General features: G+C 38.6%; 1 protein-coding gene across 1 annotated transcript in view; it reads right to left on the bottom strand.

Annotated features, from left to right (window-relative positions):
- The window catches only part of DNAH11 (dynein axonemal heavy chain 11), a 353936-nt gene that overhangs the window by 338569 nt on the left and 2091 nt on the right, over nt 1–13276 (bottom strand). The window contains exons 3-6 of the mRNA XM_061165046.1: nt 6199–6395; nt 5785–5983; nt 4940–5039; nt 1804–2015 (exon numbers count right to left, since the gene is read on the bottom strand). Coding sequence (XP_061021029.1) covers nt 1804–2015; nt 4940–5039; nt 5785–5983; nt 6199–6395 — 708 coding nt within the window. The remainder of the gene's footprint in view (nt 1–1803; nt 2016–4939; nt 5040–5784; nt 5984–6198; nt 6396–13276) is intronic.

Here is a 13276-nt window from a genome sequence, read left to right as displayed (position 1 = left end):
CTGTCTAAAATATCCTATTTTCCTGGCGACAGGGTTGCTCCAGGAGAGAAAGTAAAATGTTTTCAGTTCAGTTCAGTCGCTTAGTTGTGTCCGACTCTTTGCAACCCCATGGACTGCAACATGCGAGGATTCCTTATCCATCATAAAACCCATTGGTCCAGAACTAAAAACAAAGTCAGTCTCTTTCCAGGGAAGTTCTTCCAGTAGCAGAATATTCCTTTAGTGCTACCAAAAGCCACCTTATTTACATGTGATGAGAGGCTAAGAATTGAGTCAATCAAACACAAATGAGCAAAGTGGAGCTTTGTAATTACCATCTGATTCTCCTGGAGAATGCTAATCCTCAAGTCTTTGCAAACTTAGACTTTCCAGTTAATGTGAACTTAGGCCCTTCTTTCTGTTTTGGTTCGCCAGTTACAGGTAGAAGTGAGGGACTCTCATAAGAGGCGTTCTTAGCAACACAAAGGCTAAGCCACAAGCACAGATTCTGATTCTCTGGCATCCATTTTACAAAAGCCCCTCAGGGGTTCAGACCCACACCCTGATATAGACCCTGCTATGGACTGAACTATGCCATACCCTCTGAAACAGTGCCTGTGTTGAAGCCCTAACCACCAATGTGACTACCCAGAGATGGAGTCTTCAGGAGATAATTCAGGTTAAATGAGGACAGGAGGGTGGGCCCTGATCTGATAGGACTGTGGTTCTGTTACAAGAGGAGGAGGAAGATCTTTCTCTCCACCATGTGAGGGCAGAGAGAGAAGGCAGCTATCTGCAAGCCAGAAAGAACACTGGTCAGAAAACACCAATGCAGGAACCTGGACTGTTCTCCCAGCCTCCAAAACTGTGAGAAAGCCATTTCTGAAAATAAAGCCACCCAACCTGTGGAATTCTGTTATAGCAACTCAGACTTACACACACACACACACACACACACACACACACACACCCCCTTAGAGAATCACTAGATGATACACCCTTCCAGTATCTTTTAGCTCTAAAATTATGAAATGCTCTCTGATATTATCGACACAAGAGGAATTAAAACTTTCCACTGGATGAGGAAGCAGTCTAATTTTTAAAAATATTTTTTAATGTAAGCAAAGAGTAGAGAAACAATTATAAGTAAGATATTTTTAAAGATCACCCATGAATCAAAATTTGTTTAATTCGACTACTATTTTTTGAGGATCATTCTTGCTTCCACCATGTTCTCTTACTTTACTTTCCAAAAGTCTTCCCTCAGCCTGTGTTTCCATGGAAACCAAAAGGAAAGATACAAAGAAAGTACTACACATGTGTGCCTTGTATTAGAAGCTACCTTAAATCTCTGAAGAAAGGTAGGGTATTAAACAAACAGTATCCAGTAACAACCTGTCCTGCGATTGTATTTAAGTTATTTCTAGTGCTCCTTTGCCATTTAGGATAGAAGATCACCTGGCCTTTGTTACCATAAAGTCCTCTCTGAAAAAAGAGGAATAAAGTGATCTCTAACTGGATTTATTCATTCCTCATTGATGTAATAAAACTTAAAAGTGAAAGCGATAGTCGCTCAGTTGTATTGGACTCTTTGCAACCCCATGGACTGTAGCCCACCAGGCTCCTCTGCCCATGGGATTCTCCAGGCAAGAGTACTGGAGTGGGTTGCCATTCCCTTCTCCAGGGGGTCTTCCCAACCCAGGGATCAAATCTGGTCTCCTGCATTGCAGGCAGATTCTTTACTGCTGAGCCACTAGAAAAACCCCAGTAAAACCTACCACATGGCAATAATTCTCATTGACTCTATTTTTTCATGCTACATACCTGGTCAATGAAGAGATTACAAAACTCTTGCAATAAAACTATAATCCGAGCAGGGGTATTATAAAACTTGGAATGACTCCAGATCAGACAGATGGTATGAAATAACGGGGCAATTAATACACCGGTCTGTGGGAATTCCGTCTCCTGGAGACACTGAATGTGTCTCCTCAGGGGTCTCAGGTAAAGTTCCACATCTTGGGCTTCGAGCAGAGCTGAAAGGAAACCACCATTAATGTGAGGCAGTCTCTTCTATCTAAATTCACTTCACAAGCTCAAGACAATGATGCAAAACAACATGGTTATACTTAAATGTTGCCTCTTTTTAGATTATTTATCCTACAATTGACACATGACAGGTTAGGAAAAGCTTCACATATTGTCTGGCTGTAAGAACCCTTCCAAAGAGCCTGGGCATATTCAATATTCACCTTCACAGCACAAGCAAATTGTGACTGAAGACTCACAAGCTTCATCAGCAGGATGTTAATTCCTCCTAGGTACTTGCTACCAGCACAACTTAATCATTTATTGTTTCATTCTTCTATCTTATGAGAGTAACTTATACAAAGACTGAAAAATTTTCTATTACGTTATTAATCAAAATATAACTATTGAAACGTTGAGGCATGGGTGATGAACATATTTTGGACATAGACGAAGGCAATAGTTACAGGATACTGTGAATACACTAAATGCCACTGAACTGTACTCTTTAGAATTTTACCTCAAATTTAAAAATTGTTAAGCATATCATATTGATGTTTGGTAGAAACCAACACAACACTGTAAAGAAATTATCCTTCAGTTAAAAATAAATTTAAAAAAATTGTTAAGCATATTGGAACAGGTATATTTTTTAAAGCTATATGAAAAAATTTAAATGGTTAACTATTACTAATTACTGCTTAATCTAATTCAAATTTTCTCTTAAAACTGGCCCTTTTGATGGCCCTAAATAGATTTCCATCAGACTCCATTTTACTCCTGAGGCTACAAATACTTTTGCTTAACTGAAAGGCATCTCCTATGAAAGTAGGATATGAAGGAAACTAAATTCTTGTTTTCTTGTGTATCCCGAAATACTCCTGTTGGAGATTAAAAACAAAATAACCTGCTACACTTTTTTTTTTTTTTAGCTGTTGGAATCAGATATCTACCCACTCACAGTACTCTACTTGACAAGTAACTCGTATCTGTCCACCTAATAAAGACCTGGGACGAAAAAGAGGGTCTAGGAACCATTTTTATCCCAGATGCACTCATGTTCTGAAATGAGTGTGTTTTCAATATTAATTTCAAAATCAAGTAACTGCATGTAATAGGTAAAGTGACCTTAAAATGTGATAAGCATATCTAGTGACTTTATAGAGCCTCCAGTAAATCGTTGGGGAGGGCCTTCTAACTCTAACAATGGCTTTGGGCCACTTGCTCTACTCAAAGTGTTTTTTCCCTGAATCTCTAGGCTGTATGCTCATAAGGTTCTAAGGATCCCTGGGATTTATTCCTGCAGACCTTGTAGCCAAAGAAAATGTTAAATCTTACTAACAGAAAAAAACACAAGCAGCTTCTGTTTATGGAGGGTACACTTACTGTGTGCCTAGTACTCTGTACTTGTTAAGTCATGTCAGACTCTTTAGCGACCCCATGGACTGCAGCCCACCTAGGCTCCTCTGTTCATGGATTTCCCAGGCAGGAATATTGGATTGCCATATCCTTTCCTGGGAGATCTTCCCAACCCAGGAATCAAACCCACGTCCCCTGCATTTCCTGCATTGGCAGGTGGACACTTTACCACTGAGCCACCAGGGAAGCCAGGTCCTTTGTACTGTATATCAAATCTTCAGTCCAGTGGTTCTCAGCCACAGGAGGTCTTCCCCACTGGGGGTCATCTGGCAATGTCTTAAGTTTTTTTTTCTTTTTGTCATAATGGGCATGGGGGTAGTGGGTAGACTCCAGCAATGCTGCTAAATATGCTGCAATGCATAGGGCAGTTCCCCACAACAAAGAATTACCCCACCCAAAGTGTCAGTGGGGATAAGGTTGTGAAAGTGTTTCAATCCTTGCAACAATTTGCAAACAAAGTTTTAATATGCCAATTTGGCCAATGGAAACCAGAGACTCCGCAAAAATATGTACTGAGTGGATCTGGGGCAGAAACTCAGATCTAATTCCCTCTGTTGGAAAAGAGGCCTTAAGACAACAGTTTATGGAGAAAAGCCTAAAGAGTTAGCATAACTTCCTCAAAGTAAATTTTAAGTATTTTCTAACCTTCCATGTATTACACATTAAAAATTTAAAAATAATTCTCTAATGTCAAAAACAAAAACAGGAGTTCTCTGGTGGTCTGGAGGTTAGGACTCTGCTTTCACTGCTGAGGGTCTGGGTTCAGTCTCTGGTCTGGGAACCAAGATCCCACAAGCTGTGCACATAGCCAAAAAAACAAAACAAAACCAGCTATGGGGCCATGCTATCTTACAATTTTATCATTTAAAACTTTAGAATCATGGATCATATCCATATTTGCTTACACATGCCTAAAGAAACATGAACGGAAATCAAAAAATTATGGAGGGGATTACTCCTGGTTGAGACTGAAACTGGGTACTGAAAAGATAAGCAGAATTTGCACTTTTATATTTTAAATTATAAATATCATCTTATAATTTCTGGCTTTAAACAATGTGCATGTATTATCTGTTGGAAATTCAACAAACAAACCCTCCTCTCTGTGTGTTAAATCTTCAATGATGATTTTGCATTCTTAGGAGTTAAATAAATGGTGGAACTTAAACAAATTCGGAGATTCTACTGGGGAATAACTGGACTAATTGCAGCCCAACTGTTGATTAGATAATATCCATGCTGGGCATTCAATGACTTCCTGATAAATACCAAAAGCCTTTTCCCTTCACACAGGCACACTCACTGAAAAGTTCACTCTAGAGCCTCTTTAGTAAGTACTTAAATGGTTTACTAATAGCTGAAGAATAAATTGTAGACGATTAAGGTGGATTTACCATTAGAAGAGTCAAGTGCAATCATTTCATGAGCATACTAAGGGTAGAAGGAGGCTGAGCAAACAGGAGGAGTCAGATCAGGAGGGACACTGATCCAGGCCACGGAACACGAGTCTTACCATTTTTCACAGCCATGAAAATGTCCTTCAATGTTGGAAAATAGCTGCTTTGCTTATTTTTCAGGATCTTAACCATTTTGAGGACAACAGGAGTCTGAAGCTAAATTGAGATATATATATAACCTAGATTAATGACTAAATAAATGCATTCTGCAAAAAATATTTAAATTGTATTCCATTAATGCACCATACACACAGTATTTAACACTCAAAGACGTACCTGGTTTCAAGTTGAAAATAATTTTTAAAATTAACATTTTTTCCTTAAGCTTGTATTTTATTTTACATTTATAGGCCTTTATTTGACTTTTTAAAAACCTAACTTACATTTTGTTATATATGTAAGATAATAAATTTCCATATAAAATCTGTTTCAGAAAAATCTCTAACAGATAGGTGAACATGTGAATGAATGTCTTAGTTTTTAGAACATTAAACTGAATAACTTCTAAGGCAAACAGTAGCAGAGGAACCAGTTAGTTCTTCTAAAGTTGCATCTCTCCACTAAGCAAAGCCTACTCCTTTCCCAAATCAATTATATCAACTAGATTAATTAAATCATAAAAATCTTCATTTCCCTTGGGAACCACACTTCCTATGCCACAAAGTGTTTCCAATTACTCATATGCTGTCAAAATATTTTCAAAAAGGCAAATTCAGCTTTAATACCCATTAATTTTAAGAATGCATACTATAGAGAATTTTGCAGTAAGAACTGAGTAAGTCATTCAAAGACAGTGTGTTAAACCTTTAAAGTTATTGGAAATCACTGCTTGGGGGCACCAAATTCAACAAGTGACTTTGCTAATTCAACTGACAAGCAATTTCTAGGGCTCTCTACTTACTTGATCATAAATGCATGATAGGTTCTCTCTTCTCATTGTCCAGAAATCCAGTTCAGTTTGAGGATTTGAGTGAAGACCATTTAGCAAAGGTTGCACTGAATCTTTCTCTATGATTTCTTGGATTTGATGTGACCATTTAATAACCACTGATTCAATTGCATGGAGTACTCTCCTTTTATTTGGCTCCAGTCTGCAAACACTGAAATGATTAATAATATAATACAAAAATCAATCATTTCATCTGACTAAGGACAGGACTTAGTATTTTAATAACTATTTTTTTATTTTTAAAATGTGCTATCATTACAATAATATTCCTATATTGCTAACATGGGGGTGTTACAGGGGTGTGATATTAAGTAGGTATATCAGCTCTCCATTTTGATATCTTGGGTAAACTGTATCATTACGTACCTGGTCTCTGAATATTTCTGATCTAGGTCAATGTTTCCTGCAATAGTGGGAATTGGTAGAAGAGTTCTTCTCAACATTTTGCCCCTAAAAATATGCATTTTACTTTTCATGACTTCTATATGATGTTCCATGTCTTGTGAAATAAAGCATGACCAGGATTTATGGTTGTTCTTATTAGAAATAATTGGCACTAAAATCTAGAGAAAGAAAAACATTTTAAGCAGCAGAAAAATTAATTTACAGACAACCTCTTCCTTCAAAGATTTTGTTACACAAGATTGGCAACTAAACCACTCAATTTCAATTTCATAAATGTCCTCCTGTGACATCAAATCTACAAACAGATGACAAAGTCAGTGACCCATTTAGACTTAATCAATTAGACAAATTCAAAGTGGAAGTACTACACTGCTTGTTCATTCATTTACATATTTATCAAACATTTATGGAGGCTCCCAGTAACTCAGACCCTGTATGAAATAAGCAAAATCATGTCAAGTAAGTAAACTGCTTTCTTAATGCAAATTGAACACATTGGTAGGTGTACTAATAGAAAAAAATCTTCTTGAATCTCATGGAGGCAAAAGCAAATTAATCTTGTCCACCTCTGAGGGACATCCCAGTGGATTAAATTTTGATAGAAAGATATTTATTAAATCATATGAACCTTTTTTTGGAATTCCTTCAACCATTAAGTTGAATGAATTAAGGGAATATCAGTGAAACTATATGTGTGGGAAACCTCCAAAATTATTTTTTGTGTTCCCAAAGCCCAGCATATGCTAAGTAATTATAGTTTGTTGAGTTAGTGAAGTTAGTCTCTTCTTGCTTCCTCACTCTTTTCCAACATGTACTAATTATAAACATTTCTTTCTGACACAATCTGTCTAGACTTTCAGCATTAGCCATAAAATTTCCATCAGCTAAAATGCTTAGAAAACAGCCTACCTTTTTAAAGTTGATTTTGAGAACACAATCTTCTAGTTAACTACAAACTGAAAATTCAGTTCATTTTCCAATGGGGATAAAACAAATATGTCCAGATTGTATTATATTTTCCTGCTTTGTACCCACTACTTCTTGAGCTAGGAGATTAGCAAGAAATAGTGTCTTTCAGTGGCAACAATCTAAATGTCCATCTACAGATGAATGGATAAAGAAGATGTGGTATGTGTATATACAATGGAATACTACTCAACCATAAAAAAGAATGGAATAAAGCCATTTGCAACATGAATGGACCTAGAGATTATCATACTAAGTGAATTAAGTCAGAAAGAGAAATACAAATGCCACGTAGTATTACTTATATGTGGACTCCAAAATAGAATGCAAATAAACTTATTAAACTTATGAAACAGAAACAGACTCCCAGGCAGGGAACAGACTTGTGGTTGCCAAGGCAGAGGAGGGCTGGGGAGAAATGTATGGGGAGTTTGAGATCAGCAGATGTCAACTACTATATAGAGGATGCATAAACAATAAAGCCCTACCGTACAGCACAGGGAACTATACTCAATATCCTGAGATAAACCATAATGGGAAAGAATATATATATCTGAATCTTACTCTCTCTATATATCTGAATTTGCTCTATAGCAGAAATTAATACAACTATACTTCAATAAAAACAAACAAACCAAAAAAAGTAGTGTGTTGAGCTCTGAGGGTCAGAACTTCCATGAGAGGCACATGTTCCTGTCATGTGGAAAACACAGGAAAAACACCCATCTCTGACTGGGAGGGGTATTAGGGAAGACTTGCCAGCAAAGTTGATACGCGGTTTAAATCTTAAAGATGAACGAGTAGGGCAGGTAGAAACCTGAACACTGATGCAAAATCACTGAAGGCTAAAGGAGTACATTGCTTCTGAGAAAGTTCCAGTCTGGCCTCCTTGAAACTGGAGCCAGCACCCCCCAAGGAGAGGGTCTGTGAGGAAAGCAGGGGGCGGTGCATGAAGAGCTTTGGAAACGAGACTGAAGACTTAGGTTTGCTGAGCTGCCCGTGCACTGACCCACTCAACAACTGCTTTCTAGATTCAATTCCCAGTATTAACAGCCTTTTCTAAAAGTCAGGGATAGGGATAATTCTGGTTCTTCAACACTTCCAGTTTACTGGATACTATTTCAAACTTTCACTCTATTTACTGTTCTGTGACAAGACCAACTTCTTTTAAAATTAAATATTTGTGTCATAAGCTATAGATAAAACTGTTATGCAATTCTGAGCCACATGCTTTGTAGAGCAGTTAAGCAGAGGGCGAGGGTATCTCCATGAACATCATTTCAAACAAGTTGACCTGGGATGTGCTCTGTAGTGAAAATAAACCTCCTTAGCAACAAGCACATACAAAGGAATTCAATTAATCTGCGTTTTTTTTAGCTGGAAGTTTTTTGTCTAGGTTTTATGCTTTATAAAAAAAAATCTCCAAACTTTCTCTGAACCAAAATAATTTGGACATGTTTACTAGTGGATATACAATTACAGGTAAAAAAAAGTCTTTGCTAGCATTCTCTTTACTCGCTTTCTTTATCCTTCTTTGAAACTGGCATCTTCCTTTTAACAACAGTTCTTAAATCAGTAGAGACTATTACCTGGTCAACAATTTCAAAATACAGGAGCCTAGGCTTCTGCTAGACTAATTAAATTGAAATGTATAGGAATGTGGTCCAGACACCAATTCCAAGAGCCAAATCATATTTTCATTCTGGCTTGAAAAACATTTACAGTTATTGTTTCTTTCAAGATATGGGTCAACATAATACTTAAATAACTGCATGACATTTTTAATACTTCTGCTAAATTACATAATATAGTTAAAATAATAGCATTATAGGGACACATGATAATATCGAACAGTAGATCAGGAGTAAAATTTTGCACACGTTAGATCTGAGATGTCTATTACACAGTAAGTGTCATGTCCAGTAGGGTGGTGGAAGTCCAAGCTTGAAGTTCAGGAGAGAGATCAGGGCTGGGAAGAGAAGTTTGGGAAAGCCTAGCATATCAACATAAATTACTGTTTATTGGTGTATACCTGTGTCAAACTTCAAAGACTATACAACATTGAATATAAATTACAGTATATTAGGTCATTAAAGGAGAAAAAAATAAATATGAAGTCATAAATGACTTTTTTTCATCTTCTGTTCAAACACCTGGTCCATCCCTTTAATTTACTCCAGTATAAGAACCACAACACTGGAAAATTCCCTCAACACTTTTCAACCCAATCACTACTTCAGTAACACAGTCCCTCTTTGGTCCTTGATTTAGTCACCGATTCACCAATCCTAGCATTAAATGTTTTTCTTCTTAATGTACCAGAAAGTACCCAGAAAGATAGTAGTTAATTAGTTTGGAATGCAAGTCACAAAGGGCCCATTTTGATTTCAAACTTTTAAATGAAATCTGTCCTAATTTTATTATGCACCTTCCGAGAACGTGCATAACCACTATCATCTTTCAATAAATACATGGATGTGGGTTTGACAATTGGCTTTGATGGCAACCACCTGGATGAAAAAGTTGCAGGGGTGTTAATTTTCTAATCAGCCTTTCCAGCTTTATTTCTCACCACCCTCCAGTTCTTCTTCCCCAATCTAACTGTAGTAATGTACTTTGTTTTTTTAAAAATGCAATCTGCATTTCCTCACCTCTGGGCCTTTGCACTGCTTCTCACTTCATCCCTTCTCCACACCTAGCTACTGCTCCCTGACCTTCAACAAACAATTTACCAAATAATTTACAATGATTTACCTTCAACAAATAATTTACCATACAACTGTGGATGCTTTTGAGAGTAAAAACAACACTAAGAATCAGCAGATGTCATCCGATCTGTAACAGAGGAGACTGGAACCAACTCAGGCAAATCAAGACCTGTAACCTATTCGAGTTGAGACTTCCTACCTTCCCTGACAACTCTGTAAGATGTTCAGCATCCTGCTGAAACCACAATGCCCACCACGCCGTATCCCTGTTTGTTCAGCTGTCTGCCTCCCTAGTTAGACTGCATGCTTTCTGAGTGCAGAAATGTCATCACTAACTGCCAGGTGTGTTCTGTCAGTGGTACCAAGTAGGTAATAAAAAAGCATTGACTAAAGGAACAATGACACCTGTGGGTTTGTTAGCACACAAATCCAAGTGAAAAGCCCAAAGGGAAACTTGGGAATTTGTATGGTAATAGGCCCGCAGTTGTCATAAATGTCAAAAAAATTCAAATGGAGATAACGGAGGTCATACACCAAATACTTTTCCTCTAAAAAATATCTTGCAGCTCCACGTTTTGTCTCTTAGAAGAGGATATCTTCAGCCCTTATTTACCTTTCATCCATTTAACAAGAACTTACCTAACTCTTACTATGTGTCAGGCAGAATCTTGGGGGTTTGGGACTCATCCCCGGTGGCTCAACTGGAAAAGAACCTGCCCGCCAATACAGGAGACGCAAGAGTCGTGGGTTTATTTCCTGGGATGGGAAGAGCCCCTGGAGAAAGAAATGGCAACCCACTCCAGTATTCTTGCCTGAAGAATAGGAGCCTGGCAGGCTACAGTCCATGGGCTTGCAGAGAGCAAGCACACAGCGAGGAAAGAGCAAGAGCTGTGACTGGGGTAAGGCAAGTAAGGCACTCTCTATGGAACAAAATATAAGAGGCCACAAAAAACCCACAAACAACAACTTGATGTGTTGTTGTTTAGTCACTAAGTTGTGTCTGAATCTTTGCGACCTCATGGACTGTAGCGCCTGCCAGGTTCCTCTTGTCATGGGGTTTTCCGGGCAAGAATACTGGAGAGGGTTGCCATTTCCTTCTCCAGGGGGTCTTCCCAACCCAAGGATAGAACCTGAGTCTCTTGCATTCCAGGTGGATTCTTCATCCCTGAGTTACCAGGAAAGCTCAACAACTCAATAAGATGAATCATATTTTAAAATATTTTTTAAATAAAAGTTAATCCCAAACTGATAAAAATAGACATTTTTTAAATAAAGATGAATGTTACTGATATTTTGCCTTAGGCTCCAATATGACTTGACATGGCACTGTTAGTGATCCTATTTTTAAAGTGATTTACTTGCATTAATTTTTATTTTTTAAAATACTGCCTTAGTGAATTCCCTGGTAGTCAGTGGTTAAGACTCCATGCTTTCACTGCTAGCACCTGAGTTCAATCCCTGGTCAGGGAACTAAGATCTTGTAAGTCTTGCGGTGCAGCCAAAATAAAAAAAGAAAACTGCCTTAAACTATTATTCGTCTTGATTAATGAGTTGTTTTTGTTTCTCCTCACCTCCCTGGAAGTTCTCCTCTCGAGCTGGGTGCCTCACTTGCCTGACCCTAGGCCCGGGCCCTTCAAAGATCCCTGCTCACCTGGAGGGCAGCTTCACAGACAAGAGAGATTTGAGCAAAAAGACATGAATGGGTTGGCTGAGTGGATTCTGGGGAAGATGAAGAAACAGAAAGAGCAAAGGCCCCAGGGCAACAGTGTGCCTGAAATAATTAAGGAACCTTCACAAGGAAGCCGGGAGTCAGCGACTGAAATGAGTTGAGAGGTCACAGGAAGGTCAGACCACAGAGAATTTGGGTTCTTGCCAGGCCTTAGGGCCCCTTCATTCCGAATTTAAGTCTTGTCCACAAAGACACCCAAGGGACATCGAAAGTGTGATGTCCTCACTTTTTTCGTCCCAATGCTCATATCCTCAAGCAAAATTAAATAAATTAGAATCTTCCAAAACCACCTAAACCCATGAGGTTCTGAATGTTTTATGTCTTCTACAGATAAACTCATGGACAGTGTACTGTTTCACTTAAACTTTTCAGGGGGCTATGCAGAGAAAGGTCAGAGAAGCCTCAAAGAGTTTTCTATCTTTTGTCACAGATGGTAGAGAAAGCATTCCAATAAGGAGCGCAGCTTTGCACTTCTAAGTCCAGTTGATGGCAGCCTGGATTCCCGTGACCAAAGGTCATTTACAGTCCATGTGAAACCCTTTCATCAGATTCAGTTCAGTAAAAATCTCCTGAACACCTGTGACATAACAAAAACTGTCTCAAGTGCTTAAGATAGAAAACTCTCTTCCTAGTGTCTTCTGGAAATCAGCTAACACTATAGAAACTCAATAGAGGGAAACCATGGTAGAACTGAAGTTGGGGGAGAGAAGCCCTACCTAATCCAGAGACGGCCTGAAAATACTTTTCAAGAAGAAAGCAGAGGAGCCTCAGGAAGTAGAAGACGTGTGAAAGACGGAGTCTGACAAATGTTCAGTAATAAATATGTATGTTGGCAATTACTCCTACATTAAATATCGGTCTTGGCAAGACTGCTTTGACTAATGAGACCTAGTTTAGTGATAGTTTCCCCAAATTTGGTGTGCATTAGAATCACCTGGACTTTCCCAATAGCTCAGATGGTAAAGAATCCGCCGGCAATGCAGGAAACCCTGGTCGGATTCCTCAGTCAGGAAGATCCCCTGGAGAAGGGAATGACAACCCACTCCAGTATTCTTGCCTGGAGAACTCCATGGACAAAGGAGCCTTTTAGTCCATAGGGGGGTCGAAGAGTCGAACACCACTGAGTGACGAACAGCCCCCCACCCCCCCCAACACACACACACGGAATCACCTGAGAATCTTTAACCACTACTGCAGCCTGGCTCCCACCCCGAGACATTCTTATTTAATTGGTATTATGTGTGTGTGACCTGGGCAGTTACATTAACTCCCCAGGTGATGCTAATCTTCAGCAAACTTTGAAAACCACTGCTCTGGTTCTTCCAAATTCAGTCATTTTGTATGTTATTCCTCAAAGCTGGTTTGTGAACAAACAGCAGCAGCTTCACTACAGACCTACTGCCTCAGTTTGCCTTTACCAAAATCCCTAAGTGGTTCTTAGGAACATTAGAGTGCCAGTAACATGGGTTTGGAGAGCACTTCTCTGACTGAAGGGGAGAAAAGGAATTTTAAGGCACTCATTCCTAATACTTTGTGTCTTTTATCTTTTTCCATTATCTCAGGAGTGCACTTAGAAACAAACAGGAATCTTAAAAACTGATAACACACTTTTTCAAAGTGTATATCTATCTTTAAA

This window comes from Dama dama, chromosome 18 (assembly GCF_033118175.1).
Source record: "Dama dama isolate Ldn47 chromosome 18, ASM3311817v1, whole genome shotgun sequence".
NCBI lineage: Eukaryota > Metazoa > Chordata > Mammalia > Artiodactyla > Cervidae > Dama > Dama dama.
This window is presented reverse-complemented; position numbering and strand designations above follow the sequence as displayed.